The 16,900-nt window shown below is 51.6% G+C and overlaps 1 protein-coding gene across 1 annotated transcript in view; it reads left to right on the forward strand.

Moving 5' to 3' along the window:
- Nucleotides 1–14,324, forward strand: part of Tbc1d22a (TBC1 domain family member 22A) — a 286,103-nt gene extending 271,779 nt beyond the window's left edge. The window contains exon 13 of the mRNA XM_021216494.1: nt 12,656–14,324. Coding sequence (XP_021072153.1) covers nt 12,656–12,784 — 129 coding nt within the window. The 3' untranslated portion in view covers nt 12,785–14,324. The remainder of the gene's footprint in view (nt 1–12,655) is intronic.
- The last annotated feature ends 2,576 nt before the right edge of the window (nt 14,325–16,900 follow it).

Genomic DNA, 16,900 nt, shown 5'->3' on the forward strand with positions numbered 1-16,900 from the left:
TGAGATATCATTTCCCGGAAGGTCTTTCAGACTTCAGTGGTTCACAGATCCCTTATCAACAAGGTCCCATCTTGCCTTGGGGATAAGGAAGACCCTTGGTGAGCAAGAACTGGAAGGCTGAACCTTGGGTACTTACAAGGGGAGTGAGAGACCCTGTCTTGAGTGTAGTGTCCTAGCACATGTCACACAGAGTCAGGGGTCATGGCCCAGCAACTCTGTCCTGCTCATTTGCAGACTGTTTGGACTGGGGTCTCTGTGGGATACAGCTTCCTCACACTCTGTGGGACAGGGACAGGGCTGTGCTGGCTGCAGCTCTGGTCTTCCTGCTTGCTGGGTAGCAGTTGTACACTGGGCAGTGATGAGGAGAACTCACAAGTTGCCCCTGAATATGTCTAACAAGCTGAGTCTGTACCTTGCTCTCATTTTAGTAGGAGGCTTGGTACTTTTTGTGACCGCTACCTGGCACTGCACGCACTGAGAGATCACAGGGCCTCTCACGGCCAGACTGAGTTCTCTCTGTCCTCTCCAAGGCAGAGCTGCAAGGGCAAAGCTGGGCCTGATGGGAAGGTGGGGGGCGGCGCTTGAGGTCTGCTGCTGGAGGGTGGGCAGACAAACCCAGAGGTAAATGGGTACAAGGGTGACCATGTGTTCTCACTGTGCCCCCCACTCCCTGCTGCTGAAGACAGCAGAATATCCAGTGCCCTCCTCAATTTTGCTCTACTACCAGGGTTGTCCTGTGGGTATGACAGCACCAGATGACCAGGTCAAGCCCATGCAGCAGTCAGGACTGGCTACTTGGAGCTTTTAGGAGACTGGGGGACCTCCCCCTGTGCCTCCCAGTCAGCTTGCCTGTAGCTAGCTGGGTGCTGCCACTACCCGTGGGCCTGGAATCAGATTGTGGAGTTGACAGCTGCTCTAAGCTACAATGCCGCGGTTCCTCCTGTCCACCCTGCATCTGTCTCCTAGTGACAGCTCTGAGATTAGGAGCTGGCAGGCCTCACAGAGGCCCTCTCCACAGGCCCTCTCTCTAGAGATCCTGGTGTGAGGGCGGTGAGCCTGCTGCCTTGTAGATAAGAGTGGAGGTAGGGGCTCCTTTCTGTGATCACATCCTGCCTTAAGCCCCACCACCTTCCCAGGACCACATGGCCCCACATCCTGGCCTTAGGTACCACAAAGCAAGAAGTCTGCTTGGGGATGAAACACTCTAATCGCAGTGCTTGGATGTGAGCTTTCTCTGAATGTTGATCAGAAGACTCTCAGCCATGCTGGGAGATGAAAGGGGAGCCGGCTCAGCTGGAGCCTCCGTGCCAGCCCGTTTTCAGCACCAAATGCTGTTTTTTCTCTTTCGGAAAAAAAAAGAAATTAATTACAAGGACAGTCCATGTCCCCATTGCTGGTGTAGGCTCTTCAGAGGATGGCACTGTTGAGGCATCTCCTTTCCACTATGAGTGGGATATCCACCTGAGAGATGGTCAGCCAGTTAGCTCAGTCCCAGCTGGCTGTCACTTTCCTACTTTTAGTCCTGATCTGGACCGAACTTGACAAGATTCTCAAACTAATAACTGTATTGTCAAAGAAGTCAACTGTCAAGGCTAGAGACCAAGCTCACTAGATGGGTTAAGAGTGAAGTAAGAAAGGACTTCAGGGCCAGAGTCCACTGTCAACAGGCACTGTGGGGCAAATAGGGGGATGATTGGGCTCTACGGCTCCTTCCGCAGGCGTAGGGCCAGCTAGTACCCAGGACACCCGAGGGCCCTCACAAGGCAAGTCTGCAGAGCACAGTTTGCTGTGCTCTGTCCTTAGGCACTGAGGTCACTCGTTGGGAGTCAGAGATCCTTAGTAGGATGGATTTAGACCAACAGAGTGTCTACCGCAGAGACTCTGTGGGCCTAGCATAGTCTGCCCTGCTGTGGTCCCTTGCCTGCCACTGCCTCTTAAATGAAATTCTGTATACTTTTGATTTTCCTGCAGTGAATAAGAGGAGGGGCTTATTCGGTATGACCTCTCTCCCTCTGGTCAAACATAGGGCTTCGGCCCTTCCATCCGGACTTGGCGAACCAGTCATGGTTCCTATACCCCAGTCAAGGCCTGTTCTGCATACTCCTGAGCTGAGGGCTTTGACTGAGCTCCTGGCTTCCGAGTTCACCAGATGGTAGTAAGCACCCAGGAGGCCCTCCATGTGGTCAGGCTCAGAGCCGGGGGAAGGGGGGGTGGCTTAGCAGTCATGACTGTAGCGTATACCTTAGAAGCCAGGACCTACCATCCCTGTAGAATTGCAGCTTTGCCCTGTTAGTAGGTACGGACAACTATGGGGCTGCGGCCTTCAGCTGATGTCAGCTGCAATCCTGAGCTGCAGTTCCCTGGAAGGAGCTCCTGCCCTAGGCAGGTGCCTGGTCCCTGGAAAGAAATCCCTCAGGTCAGAAATGTAGTCATTTGCATAAACCAGACTCTTCAGAGTCAATCTGAATCCCACACATGACACCTTTGAGCCTCTAGAAGTAGGTTTCAGAAGGCTGGAGTCTCCCCATGGGCAAATCCTGTGGGGTGGGGGAGGTTCCTAGGCAGAACAGTCTCTGGCCACCCACTTCCTCCCCTCAGCGTCCTCTGTGCCATGGGGCCCAGAATAGCCCTGAAAGCAGGCTGGTCAGCCTCATGCTCTGTGTAAGGATGGACATGGAGTCTTGGCTCCACATTCCTCTCTGGATCGATTGTCAGTTCAAGAAACCTCGTGACTGGCAGAACGTTGAGAAGTGGGAAGGCAGCCCTCCTTCGGGCACGGGCATGGTGTGAGTCCCTCCACTGTGCAGTGGAGAGTTCACCGTGTCCTGTCACCGTGTCCTGCTGGTAAGGAAACCCTGCCAGGCCAGCCACAGAGGAGGAGGAGGAGGAGGGAAATGCTTGGCTTGCCTTTGAAAATGGAAACCTTGGTTTGAACACTCTCCACTGCAAAAATACAACCCTTAGAAAAGAGCATTTTTAAAAGAAAGCCACAGGGTAGCTCTTCCTACCCGAAGCCCAGCTCCTCAAGAGAGGGACCATTTCCTGCTGCTCTGCCTCTGTCGGCATAAAAGGGGCCATGAGTGCCTGCATGGCCCCCACATCACCTCACTTGCTGTCACACACCGGGGTATCTTCATGCCTCTTGAGAACATATTTTTAAACTGCTAAATAAACACCCCATTGTACAGCTGTGCCAAGGCTTTTTGTACACCAGCAGGGGTGGTCTTTTTCTCTGACATTTTATTGCTAAAGAAATTTAAATATGGGGAAACGGAAGGCATGGTTGAGAGAATAGCACCTTGATTTGGCAAGCAGACAGATTTATTCAGCTATTGATTGCTTGTCAGGGGTTGAGCCTGGGGTGAGTGAGCTGGAAGTGTATCCTTAAAACCACCACCTTCACCAGGGCAATGGGCAACCCTCACTGCCAACATGACTGGGCTTAGAATCACCTAGGAGATTGGCAGGGTGTACCTCTGCGTGGTACTGTGAGGGTGCTTTCAAAAATAGTTAACTGAGAGGGGACCTGCTCTGGCTGTGGGCCGCAGCATCCCACAGACTGATAGGGAAAAGTGAACACAGCCCCCGCTCTGCTTCCCGGCTATCAAAGCGAGCCGCCCTGCTCTGCTGTGCCAAACCCTCTGAAGCCACGAGTAAAATAAATCCTTCCTTTATTGAGTTGTTGTCTGAGTTGTTCACAGCAGCAAGAGAAATACCGGAGGTGATCTGTGTGCATGTGTGAGCACAGGCCTGGGTCACACTAGCAGAGTTCTCTCAGGTTCACTGCTCTCAGCCAGCACTCAGGTACTGTACTGGCTAATTTTGTGTCAACTTGACACAGCTGGAGTTATCACAGAACAGGAGCTTTAGTTGAGGAAATGCCTACATGAGATCCAGCTGTAAGGTATTTTCTCAATTAGTGATCAAGGGGGAAAGGCCCCTTGTGGGTGGGACCATCCCTGGGCTGGTAGTTTTGGATTCTATAAGAAAGCAAGCTGAGCAAGCCAGGAGAGGCAAGCCAGTAAAGAACATCCCTCCATGGCTTCTGCATCAGCTCCTGCTTTCTGACCTGCTTGAGTTCCAGTCCTGACTTCCTTTGGTGATAAACAGCAATGTGGAAAATGTAAGCTGAATAAACCCTTTCCTCCCCAACTTGCTTCTTGGTCATGATGTTTGTGCAGGAATAGAAACCCTGACTAAGACAGGTACTCTCTCTCTCCCTCTCCATTTCTCTCCAGGAATGGGGTGTGTGCTCTTCTTATGTATAATGTGCACGCTAGCCTTGGGTACCTCATGGGCACAGAGCTTGCCAAGGGAGGCTGGCTGGCCACAAGCTCCAGGAATCTTGCCTCCCCAGGGCTGGGATTTCAAGCACACACCACCATGTCCTGTGTTCTTGTTGTTGCTTTGAATGTGGGTGCCAGAGATCCAACTCAGGTTCTCATGTTTGGGTAATAGACACCTCACCTACTGAGCCATCTCCCTAGCTCAGGATCTGGTTTTGACAACTGTTCCTGCCAGTTGAGTGGGCTCACACCTTGTGGGCTTGTGCCAGGTTTGCTGGTGGCCTCAGTGTCTCCAGGCCATCATCTCCAGTCCATTTTGGAGCACATCTCTTCACTGGCCTCCTGTTTCTGTAAACCTTCTAAACCTCTTCCTGTCTTTTGCCAGTTTGTTTTAGAGTGTCACTGATTCCCCCCACACACACACACTTCCATCTTACACATGTGCCTAACACACGATGTTTCACATTGACTGTGGCACAACCTTAGCAGTACAGTGCAGAGGAGTGCACATGTCCTTTCCCCTGCCTTCTGCCTGAGGTCTGGGCCTGAGTGGCTTCCCAAGCTCAAGGTTTGCAGACACTTCTTTAGAGGATGTGACCAGAGGGGGAGTTGTAAGCCAGAGACAGCTACTGAGGTACAGATCGGCCTCAGGACAGCAGAGGGCATGGAAGTCCATGTCCCAGAGCCAGGTGCAGGTAGGGCTCTGTCCTGGCCTCTGTCCCATCTTATCTTGGAACCCAGATTCCATTTCCTGCTCTGTAAAGGGGTTGTGTGAAGGCTCACAAATCCAGAGCTGTAGTAATGAGCCCCTTAACAAAACCTGTGTATTGTGCTTCAGGTGTGTCCCATTTGTCCCCCAATCTGCCCTGAGGAAAGGAGTATGCTCGATGGTCATCGACAGTCTCCCAACAGTGACCCAGCTGGCACCTGGCCTTCTTTCCAGGCAGAGGGCACGGGGCTCCTTGCAGTGCCTCCAGCTCTAGGGGTTGCTGGCCAACACACAGCTGAGCCGAGCAGGATGGGAGGTGCCTCCGGTGTCAGGAGAGAGGCCCCTCCTCCATCTTTCCCAGTTAGGGAAGAAAGCAATGAGAAGAGACAAGCAGGCCCTCTTAGCCCTGTCCTGATTAATGTATTCCTCTTTGCGTGTCAGCAATTTGTAAAGCTCGGGCTTGAGTCGCTTTAAGCAGACCTGTGTGTTCTCTGCAGCGCAGGAGCTGCTGCTGAGCTTGGCCTCCACACCCAGGGTCTTTCTGCATGCAGGGCCCTGTGGGGACCAGGAGGCAGCATGACTCAGGACAGAGCCACTTAGAATATTCATCCATCCATGTACTTACCTTTGTTCTCCCCCGATGGCCCAGGCTAGACTTGAACTTGGGTTGCTTCCACCTCAGCCCTCAACTGCTGGAGCTATAAACATGCACTAACACATCTGCTGCCATTTAGGGAATACAAAGGGAGGGAGGGAGGGAAAAGAGAAGGTGTGTGGTGGCCATTCTTGGCTATCAACCTAACTACATTTGGAATTAACTAAAACCCAAGTAGCCAGGCATACCCGTGAGGGAATATTTTTCTTAATTAAATCATCTCAGATGGGAAGACCCACTTTTATCTATGTCTTTCGAGGAGGGAAGCTCCACCTTTAATCTGGGCCACACCTTCTGCTGGCAGCCTGTATAAAGGACGAGGAAGAAGGAAGCTTGCATTCTGCCTGCTTGCTCTCCCTGGCAAGTCTGTTCCTTCCCTGGCGTTAGAGCCTACTAAATCCCATGTACATAGATATTCTGTAAGGTCTGCTCCTCTGGGGAGCCCTGAGTAGTGAAGGCTGGTCACCAGGGTTCCGTCTGTACAGTGAGTGACCCTGGGTCTAACTATCTGCACATGATGTGGAAACAGAAGTGGGGTGGAGAGCAAGAGTGAGTGACAGTTGTCTGTATGTCTGAAAATGCCATAATGAGACCCGTCTTATAATGCTGACTAAGCTTTTAATGTAGTGAAGTTTATTTAGTTCAGCAAAGCCGAAATGCTATCATTTTAACCTGCATGCCAGATAGAATTATCGAAGAGAATCTTTGCCTTATTTTGTCTTTACTCACCATCTGAAATTATTCAGGTTCTGACAGCAGTACGTGTTAGCTAGAGTTGTCCTATTTCAGATGTCGTGTGGCCCACAGCAGCCAGGCAGGCACACTGGTCAGTTATATCCATTGGCTTCTTTAAACACAATCTCTATTTGTTTCCTGACTCCCCATCACTGCAGGGCTGGCCCAGGGTAAGGTACAGTCCTCAGTCTGAGTAACTTCCCAATGAATGAATAATTTGTCCTTCCCTCTCTCTTTTCGGGAGGCCAGTGTGATCTTCCACACTGCCCAGGCTTTCTTCCATTCCCTATAAATAGAGAGCATCTGCAGGCAGGAACACTGTCAGAGGACCTGACAAGAAGGGTGTAATCTAGACCAGACATGGCCACTCTAGCAATCGGGCCACCCCTGACTCAAAGTGGGCCCTCTATTTAGTATTTGCTAATGCGTGTAATTTTGAAAAGGTGAGAAAGTACAGACAGGTGGTTTGGGGTTTTGTTTTCTTAAGAGCCTGCCTTATGCCCTATCTCCACCAGTGCCATCGGGTCCAATCACGCATGCCTGTGAATCCATGTGGCCACACAGAAAAGCAGCTTGCAGGCATACTCACAGGACACCCTAGGGCTGCAGGCAGAACGCGGAGGCCCAGGAGTTCGAATGACACCTGGCTCGTCATGACCCTGGCAGCTACTCTGTGGCAGTGCAGCTGGCCACCCAGCTCTGTCCCACTGTTTCAGCTTTGTGCTCTTGCAGGGTCTTCATAGCTGTGGGGTCCTGAGTGCTGCCTTTCTCCTCAGCCCTCACTGGAGTGTCCAGCTGGAAGGTGCAGTGGTGGGCCCTACATCCTAACTGGTCACTGGCTCGGCCTTCTCCCTTCTTTCTCTTCATCTTAGTCCCGAAGCAGAGGTTGGCTGTACCCTGCATCTCCTCTGCCCTCTTTCCCTTTCCAGTTTGTCCCAGTGTACCTGGACTAGAATCCAGTGGTCCTGGTCATGCCATGAGGGGCAGGGCCACACTGATGGTACCTTTCAGGGCTGTGCACATTTTGGCTTTTATATAAGAAACCTTGTGTCTTGGGGCTTGGTGTCCATGTCCCTAGTACAGACAGACAGTGGCCCTCTTCAGCCAACTCAGGTATTTTATCTACCTAGAAGAGCTATGGGAACTGCCACCAGGTCTGGGTAGGTCTTGTACAAGAACCCTTTACAGAGCACTGCCCTTCTGCAGCCCAAGTGCACCAGTGCCGAAGATCTGCTGTGGTTTTCCTAGGATGGGTGGGGTTAGTGTGAGGGAGCTTTTCCCATTGTATTCTCTTAGCAGTTCCTGCCCCCCACTACCCCCCACCCCTGTCAGCCCTTTGCAGATGTTTTTATTAAATACAGTTTGTTTTGCATCTGGGTTGGAATTTGAAGAGCAGGTTTAAGTGGTTCCATGGCCTCGAGAGCACCAGGTGTGGTGCAGGCACTGGCAGGTGTGCCTACTCAGTGGCTCCCTGGGGTGGTGGGCTCCTCCCCACAGCAGAGTCGCCACCCTTGATGGCAGTTCTTCTCACCGAACCTGCCTCATCCCTGCTGTGTGCAGCACCCTAGCAGGAAAGCAAGGCGCTGCTCTCTGTCTTTGAGCACTAGGCCACACAGAGTTCATTGTTTTCTTAAATCTGGTTAAGGAGATGGCACACCTGATAAAGTGCTGGTGAGGACCCATGTTGGACCCCCACAACCCCTGTGAAAAGTTAAGTACAGTGCTGTATGCTTGTAGTTCCAACACTGGACAGGCAGACACAGACGCATCCCTAGAGCTTGCTGGCTGGCCAGCCTACCCTAATCCTATGGTGAAGCCCAGGTCTCACTGAGGTGAACAGCTTGTGAGAGTAACACCCAAGGTTGTCTTTTGACCTCCACACGCATGAGCACACACATGCCATCCGTCTGTACGTCTGTCTGCCTCTCCCCTCCCCCCTCCCCCACACACTGACCTGCTAAATGACTTCTCCTCTTGTATAGACAGGGACTTTGTTCAGCAGCAGGTTTCTTCTTCCAAGCTGTACTACTGAGACGCTCCTGCATCCTCGGGGTGCTGGCCACCTCACTAGTGACGGCTAAGTCATTAATCAGTGGCAGGACAGGCTGCTGTCACTGAACAGCAAGCATTCTGGGAGAGTGCGCACATACTCAGCAACCAACAGGAGAACTCTCAGCACTGTCTCCCTTTTGTAGACAAGAAACAGAAGCAATAGAGGTCTGAGATTTGCCCCGAGTCACAGAGCAGCAAAGGCAGGGGTGGTATTTGCCCTGGCTGCCAAGCACTTGTGAGCATTGACTCCCTGTACTGCCTGGTCTCCACACTCATTGCCCATGGATTGCCATGTGCCACATCTGAGGAACTAACAGACACATGGCGCTGCTGAGGTAACAGGGAAGGAGGGTCTCCATAACAGTATCCAGGTGTGACTGTGGAATTCAGTGAGCTTGGTTTGGCCAGAGCCTGGATGAAAATCAATTGACCTCTGCCTCCCAGATCCTTCATCCCTCCCCCATCACTGTTGCCTCAGCTTTCAGAGTCCCAGCAGTGGGTCCTAAGAGGGACCAAGAATGTAAGCAGGTCACCAACCACATTGTCTTTTATGGAAGTGCTTGTGTGCAGAAGACACTGCAAAGCGCTGACTCTAGACAGATAAACTCTTCACCAAGGAGCAGACAGAGACAATTTCTTTGGAACCTCCCCGAAGACCAGGCATGTCAGCAAGACTGTGTTGAAGAGGGTATCAGTTAGCACTTCACATGGAGCAGGCTGAAGCAGCCTGGTTTTGGGGACTTGACTTGGCATCTTCCAGAGTGCCCATGCCTGAGGGGAGGCACTGTGCACTCTGACTAGGTTGCTTGGTGAAACAGAAACTGTCTGGATCCATAGTGTCCTCCTGCTGGGGAGCCATAGTGTCTGGAATAGGACCCAGTCACCCTGTCTACCTGGGTTGCATCATGTTGTGGATTTGGTCTAATGCTTGTATTACGTTAATAGAATCCTCAAAATAGTATGAGAATCTGCATATAAGATGCTGAGGGTCCCTGCCTCCAGTTGGTTTTGATTGGTAAATAAAGTTACTGAGGGCCAAAGGAGGGAGACATAGGTTGGACTGCAGGAGGAGGAGGTCGAGCCGCCATGCTGGGAAGGAGTAGCTGCCGCACCCGAGAAGTGACAGATAGAGAGGCGGCTAACACATAAGAGCCAGGGAAGAGCAGCCCCAGCCCCCACCCCGACTGGATCTAGGGCAACGGATATGGAATAGAGGTTTTAGTAAGTAAAACTCACTTCGGAGGGGAAGTGTTAGCCACGTGGAGGTATTGGATGGCCCAGTCATTGAGCTGTTTAAGACATTAAAATACAAGGCTCCATGTGTGTGTCTTTAATTCAGGAACCCAGAACATTGGGGCGGATACCATGGGGTGGGTAGTGAGGAATGCACCGCCGTCAGGTCGATTTGAGTAGAGATTGACAACTGCAACAGAGCCACGGGCATTAGTATGTCTCTCAAGTTCCTCGGGTGACCCCAGTCCACAGGATGTGCTCATGGCTGAGAAGCACTGACCCACGGGCCATGCAGTGGGTTCTGTCACTTTTTAGGTTCCTCACAGACCCCACGGGGACCCTTCCTTTGTTCAATGAAAGCCAAGACTGAGAAAGGCAGGCATGTAACACTGCACTACTCTCTCACAGTGGCTTTTCACAGCACCAGTGTCAGAAGAGAAACCTCCTTGTATTTTCGTAGCCACAGCTGTGGTTGTAGCACTGGTTTGGTTCTGGAGTTAAGACAGAAGGCTCAAGAGCTACCTGGAGAATTCTAACATCGGCTCCATGGAGAGACATACCCAGTCCCTGTAGCTGTGCAATATAGAGCTGTCCACCAATAGCCACGGCCTCTATACCATGCCAGCAATGGCTTCATGAGTTACCGCTAGCCTCATGTACCATGTTGGTGACAGACAACAGTCTCTAATAAATGCATCATGCTCTCAGATAGGAGATGCCGCTGCTTGCTGCAGCAGGAAGACAAACCTTTTTTAAAAAGAAATCTGTATTTAAGGCCATGTTTGTCTGTGTTCTTTGCCTGCCTTAAAGGTCACCTGGATAGATTTTTCCTTCTTTAGCATTGCAGGCCGTGAAGAGCCAGGCATTTCCATTCTCCCTCCATCTAGTGAACCTGGGGGACTAAATTAGATTCTGAAATTGAGTGTGCAGTGGAGTCGGTAAGTTACCGTAATGGGAGGGTATTGCTTCTCACCTTGCAAGTAGCGAGGTCATGATAATATGAAGCGAAGTGGATTAAAAATAAAACCAAAGGTATTTATTTATGACCTGCTCAGAATTGGATTGGCATCCGTGTAAGTTGCATCTAATGGTGGAAGACAGTAGATTGATGTTGATGTGTCCCTGAGGACATGCTGCCAGGGAGATCTGCTCCGTGAATTCAATTTAAAGGCCCACAGAAAGTATCCAAAATGCAAAGGAAAAAGGGGTGGGGAGGCACAGTAAACGGCGATTAAAGAACGTTCTGGCGCATGGCTCTTATGATTGGGGTGCAGCCCTGGGCTGCTGGAGGTTCCCTCCTCATTGGGTTGGAGATGCTGGGGGCAGAGCCAAGCCTGGGCTACTGTGGCCTCTCCTGGTTCTACCCAGGCCGATTGTGCTGTCCTGCTCCACCTTAATGTGCAGCTCTGGACCTTCATGGTATTTAAGTAGAGTTCTGGAAGCTTGGTGGGCCAGTCCGGCAGCTATCGTGATTGGGAGCCAGGACTACTGGGCAGTACTCTTTTGAGGCCAGCTGTCCTCTGTCTCTTATTGGCTGTCTAGAGCTGGGGCAGGATGGCTTCAGGGCCCAAGTCCTATATGGCTAGTGGGCAGAACCATCGGAAAGGAGTGTACTGCTCCCTGGAAGGGGTGGCCTAGCTCACACCCTTTGACTCCTCTGCAGGAAGTTCTTGTCCTAACCACACAGACCTCTAAGGCCTACGTCTGCTTAGTTTCTCTTAGTATTGCAGTCTCCCAGGACCCTCCCAGTCCTTGATGAAGTCCCCAGAGTCACTTTACGTGAGTCATCATCTGACAGGAGAGGCTAGGGTGTCACTGTCATTATGGGGGGTCACCTGCATCATACCGTGGTACCCCCAAGACCATGGCAATGCTTTCCCTTCCCTCACTGGCCTCAGCTGTTGTTCTCTTAGCCCTCAGACATCCCTGAGCCTGTAGGGATGCCCCTACATCTCCACTCGGAGACATGGCCCAGTGTGTATCTGGGGTGCTGGGTGAAGCAGAGGAGCTGTAGCATGGAAATTCCAAAGAGGAGCTTCTTATCCCTGGCGCCAGCAGTACTGAGTGACAATTGCGGGAAACTGTCCAGTGTGTACCCAGCCTGCACTCAGTGTGTGCCCAATGTGTGCAGTGCATATCAGGTATATGCCCACTGTGTGAATTGGGTGTCTACTATATGCTCACTGTGTGCAGTGCATGTTTATTGTATTCAGTGCATGCACAGTATATTCAGTGTGTATTTGCTGTCTGCCCACTGTGTTCAGGTATGTCTAGTGTGTTCTTGTGTGCCTGTCTGGTGCTGCACATGTCCTTGTGGTTTATATCATCCCATTGGCTGGCAGGCTGGTCATGCTGTGTTTACAAAGGTGGTCTTTGGACTTCTAGGTGACATGAACGATAGTCCCTAGGTGCTCAGTAGGGTACCTTGTTGCCCAGTCCCCCAGTGTCAGAACCTGTTACCTTTGCTTTGGGAAGAATATGGGAGACAGGTGGCTTTGTCGGGGGACCTCTGTGCTGGCTCTGCCCTGTGGTACAATCACACTGCTGAGACCTGAGCTGGTCACCTGATACATGAGGAAGTATGTGTCTCTGGCGGCTAGAAAGAAGCCATGTGTCATCTCTGGTTTCAGAGAGACTTCTGGTTCTCAGAAATCTCCTGTACCCTGGCCCATGCATCCTTCCTGACTGTGGGGACAACTGATACTGTCTCCCAGGAGTGTCAGAGGGCTTAGATACAGGGGTCCCAAATGAAGCTTGGGGAAGACCACTGCATGGCTCCTCAGATGCTGAGCTGGATGGCAGGTGAGACCCTGTAAAAGCCAGCGTCTGGCTGGGTGGGGTTGGAGCTGAGCAAGTAGGAGGGGCCACATGGCTGAGGGCACTGCCCCAAGCCTTCCCCCTGCTGCTGATGGAGGTCTCCCAGGTGGGTGTGTTTGGTCTGGCCTGCAGCCTGGACTCTCCCTAACTGTCTGTCTCTCCCCCCAGGAGTTGCTGCTCTTCCTCCAGAACCTGCCTACTGCCCGCTGGGATGACCAGGACGTCAGCCTGCTGCTGGCTGAGGCCTATCGCCTCAAATTTGCCTTCGCAGACGCCCCCAATCACTACAAGAAGTGAGCCTGGGGCCCACGGCAGTGGCCTCACCCTGGGGATAACATCCCCTCTCTGCCTGGGCAGTTGCTGGCCTCTGGACTGGTCCTTTCCTGGTGTGACCCAGAGTGGGCCCAGCATGGTCCAGGGCTGGCAGGATAGGCAGCCTGGTTTGATGAGATACCAAAGAGAGCCCAGGAGAGACTCCTAGCTTCAGAAGCTCAGTGTGGCCAGGAGTGCCCTCACCCTGGCCCTGCCTTGCCAAATGCCCTCCCTACAGCCCCCAGTCCAGACAGCCAAGAGGAAGTTTCCCTCAGAGAGCCCTGCTGTACGTACGGGTGCCAGGCGGGGGTGGGCAGCCATCTCAAGCCTGCTCTCAATTGCACAAATCTGTTCTGTCAAGTGAAAGAATAAAGTCCAGAAAACAATGCCGGGCATGACTTAGGCTGAGCTAGGATTTCTGCACACAGAGCCTTTAATGGCCCCCATGTTTAGGTTTGACTTGGTTTCAACAGGGCTAGGTCAGGAGTTGGATCCTGGGAGACTGTGGAACAAGAGGAGGCCAGGGCAAGCTGAGGCTTCTCGAGGTCACCTTACTTTCTGTCTTTAATTAACCCCATTCCGTGTCCGTGTGGGGAGAAGGGTCACGGAACCCCCAGGTAGGCAGAAGTTTGTGTCAGTCAGGGTCCCAGAGATTGTCTCGTGGACCCAAACTTGGCTACAACAGGGCAGGAATTAGTGGCTCTACAGTCCCAGCCTTGTGTAGAGAGCGTCTTCCTAACCTCACCTGGATGGCCATAGCCAGGAGCTGCTGGGCTGGCCTCTCTTCATGCCCTACGGCCCTTTCCAGATCCACTGGGTTGGAGCCTTTGCCCCCTGCTGCTGGGCTTCTCCACGGCCATCAGATTGGCGTCCCACATGTATGTCCCACAGATGCCCCCCCCCCCAGGCTGCCTGACCTCTGTGATATGGGATCCCAAGGACCACCAGGCCACCTGTAGGGCAAGAGCCTAGACTCCTAGAGCGGCCTCCTGTCCCCAGTTACCCACGGCAGCCCACTCTCTGCCTGGCCCTTCTTCAGGAGCAGCACACCACTGCCCAGGCACTAGGACTCTGCCCAGAGGCTGTGGGGAAGACATAGGGAAGATGTGTCCCTGCTTCTGTTCAGATCATCCTGGGTCAGGTGGGGTGTGACATCAACAGAATGCTGTGCAAGCAATCCAGTGTCCTGGATCAGCAGAGGGACATGCTCCCTCAGACCAATGAGAGGCACCCAGTTATAAGGAAAGCTGCCTCTGTGGCTCTGTGGAGAAGCACCATCTTTCCTGATCCTTCCATGGTGCAGATCACCCCTCAGCCAGAAGGGTAGGCCCATAACGATCTGAGACAACAAGGGCCCATGAGGTTAACTTAAGCCCTGAATGTATTTTTATGTGTGCAAATGCTTGACTGGGTGTACGAGACGCTGGCAACAGTCCTGTGTCTGAGCCCATGAGCTGAGCCGGGCAGGATATATGCTTTGAATGTGATGTGTTGGAAACATGAAATAAAGATGCTTCATATGACCTGTGGTCTTTTTATTGCGTTTATTTGGTGATGGGGGCTGGGGCTGTGCACCTGCACCACAATCCAAATGTGACGGTCAGAGTACAACTTGCTCAAGCCTATTCTCGTCTATCATGTGGGTATCAGAGATCAAACACAAGATATCAGGCTTAGTGGCAAGCTCCTATACACACTGAGCCATCCACCTTGCCAGCCCTATGATCTTGACTCACTCTCTCTTCAAGGCTTAGGCCCTGTCCCAACACTGAGCCTTGTGCTTTAGGCCTTGATCACAGCTGTGCCGTGCCTTGCTGACAGGCCTGGGAGCCCAGGAGAGGAAGGAGCACGTGCCCAGTGGCACGGGCATGCCACTTTCCTGGCTCTGATCCTTTGAAGCCCAGACTTGGTACTGCCAGGAGCCAGAAGAGTAAGTGTCAGGGCCACCAGACCTTCTGCCAGCCTCTGGACAAGAGGCGACTCCAAGTGTCCTTCGTAAGAAGCCTGTACTGAGTTGGCCCTGGGATCTGGGCCCCTCCACCATACCCCCAGGAACCCAGGGCATGTCACCCTACCTTCAGTCCCAATGTAAGAGTCACAACCCTGGTTATTAACACCTGCCACATGCTGTCATTTCCTTAATTGAGTACTTCCCTGCCTGGGATGGGTACCTGGGGCCCAGGGTTCCTGGACAAGCTCGTACCCTGGGTGGTAGCCAGGACACCGAATTCACAAGACAAACCCTATGTACTTAGCTCTGCTGTTGCTAAATGCCTGAAGTGACCCCCTGGGGCAGTCACTCTGGTGAGGCCAGCTGTGTTGGAGAGCGGAGGGTTTCCTGGGATGACTTGCTCGTGTGGGAGCACTCATGCAAGTCTACCTGGGAGCATGGAGATGAGCTGCAGAAAGCTAGGCCCTGACTCAAGCGCAGCCAGACGGCCTCCAGGTATGTGTTGTCCTCGGTATGCCGTATTCCAGGAGTGTTTGCGGGAACAGAAAGCCTGAATTCAGGCCCCTCCTGGAGCCTCCCTACCCTTCTCTCTGTGCATTGGCCCACACCTCTCGCAGCTCTGGCATTCTTCCCTCTGGTATGACCTTCAGCTAGCAGGACCGGGCCACACACATCTGCCCCATGTCACTTGGAGGCCTTCCAGACCCACTCTGCAGTCCCTGGCATGGGAGATGCTTAAGAGGTAGCTTTGGAGGCACACAGATGAATGAACCTTCGAGTCCATTTCGCTGACAGATTGAGATTGCTTAATATCTCCCATCAGAAAAAAATGTGGGGCCGGGTGGTTTACTGCTGGATTCTGCCGAGAATTTTAAGAGCTAACAGCAGTCTTCCTCACCTTCCTTCAAAAAATCCAAAGGGGAGGGGCCATTTCAAAACTCCACTTACCAGGCCAGCTTTCAATCTCCTTGGTACCAAAACCAGACAAGGACTGGGCCCTAGAAGAAAAAACTCAAAGAAGGGACAAGGAGAAGACAAAGGACTCTGGAAAATCCTTACCAGTTCCATGGATTCACGACACATGGAAGTAGAGTCCATGTGGGAAGAGTAGGATTTGCTTCCCGTGTGCAAAGATGGTTCAACTTAAGTAAATATGGTATGCCTAGTTAACAGAATGGAAAAGCCATGTGATCATGTTTTACGTGGAGGAAGAGCAGCTGGAAAAATTCAATAGTTTTTCATAATTAAAAACATTACCCAAGCACACCTTTTATCCCAGCAATGGGAAGGCAGAGGCCAACCTACTCTACATCTTGAGTTTCAGGACAGCCAGGGCTATACAGAGCTCTGTCTCAAAAAAAAAAAAAAAAAAAAAAAGTATCAAAACTGGGTATAGAGGAATTATTTACAGTGTAGAGGACTATACCTCTGCAGAGTGAAGAACCTGTGTAAGAAGCCCATACCCAACAATTTACAGTAGAAAGCTGAAGCCCTCTTTAAGGCCTGGAATGAAACAAGGAAGACTGCCTGTTCTCATTGCTGGAGGAACTCAGTACAACACTAGAAGTACTCAGTACAGCACTGGAAGTACTCAGTACAGCACTGGAAATACTCAGCCTAATACTGGAAGTCCTTCCTGGATAAGGTGATAAGGAGGAGAATTTTAAAAGGAGTCAGAAAGAAGATATTAACCCATCCCTATTTGCTGTTGGCATGATTCTACCAAAAGAGAGAAATTACAACTGGTAAACGAATTAAAGTCCTAGCATTTGCTATGACAACAGCAAACTCGGAAGCAGGACTCAAGAGAACTACCCCATTTACAATGGTTGCAATAAAGCAAAGTCCAGCAGTAAAGGTAACAAGAAAGTAGGGCATCTGTTGTCCTAAAAGCTAAAGCATCGACGAAAGGGTTGATGAAGGTGTAGCTACACCAAAACCTGGCCTTGTCTGTGGACTGAAGAGTCAAGAGTGTAACGTCTTCAAGACTGGGCTGTAAAGTCCCTTCCACAGTCCCAACCTCATAGCTCACAGAAAGAAAACACCCTAAAGTACATTTGGAGTGTAAAACTCAGCCTACCCAATGAGCTGAAAGCAAAGCTGAAGACACACACTGTTTAATCTGAAGACACTGTTTAATCTGAAGACAC

Source organism: Mus pahari, chromosome 17 (genome assembly GCF_900095145.1).
Source record: "Mus pahari chromosome 17, PAHARI_EIJ_v1.1, whole genome shotgun sequence".
Classification (NCBI taxonomy): domain Eukaryota; kingdom Metazoa; phylum Chordata; class Mammalia; order Rodentia; family Muridae; genus Mus; species Mus pahari.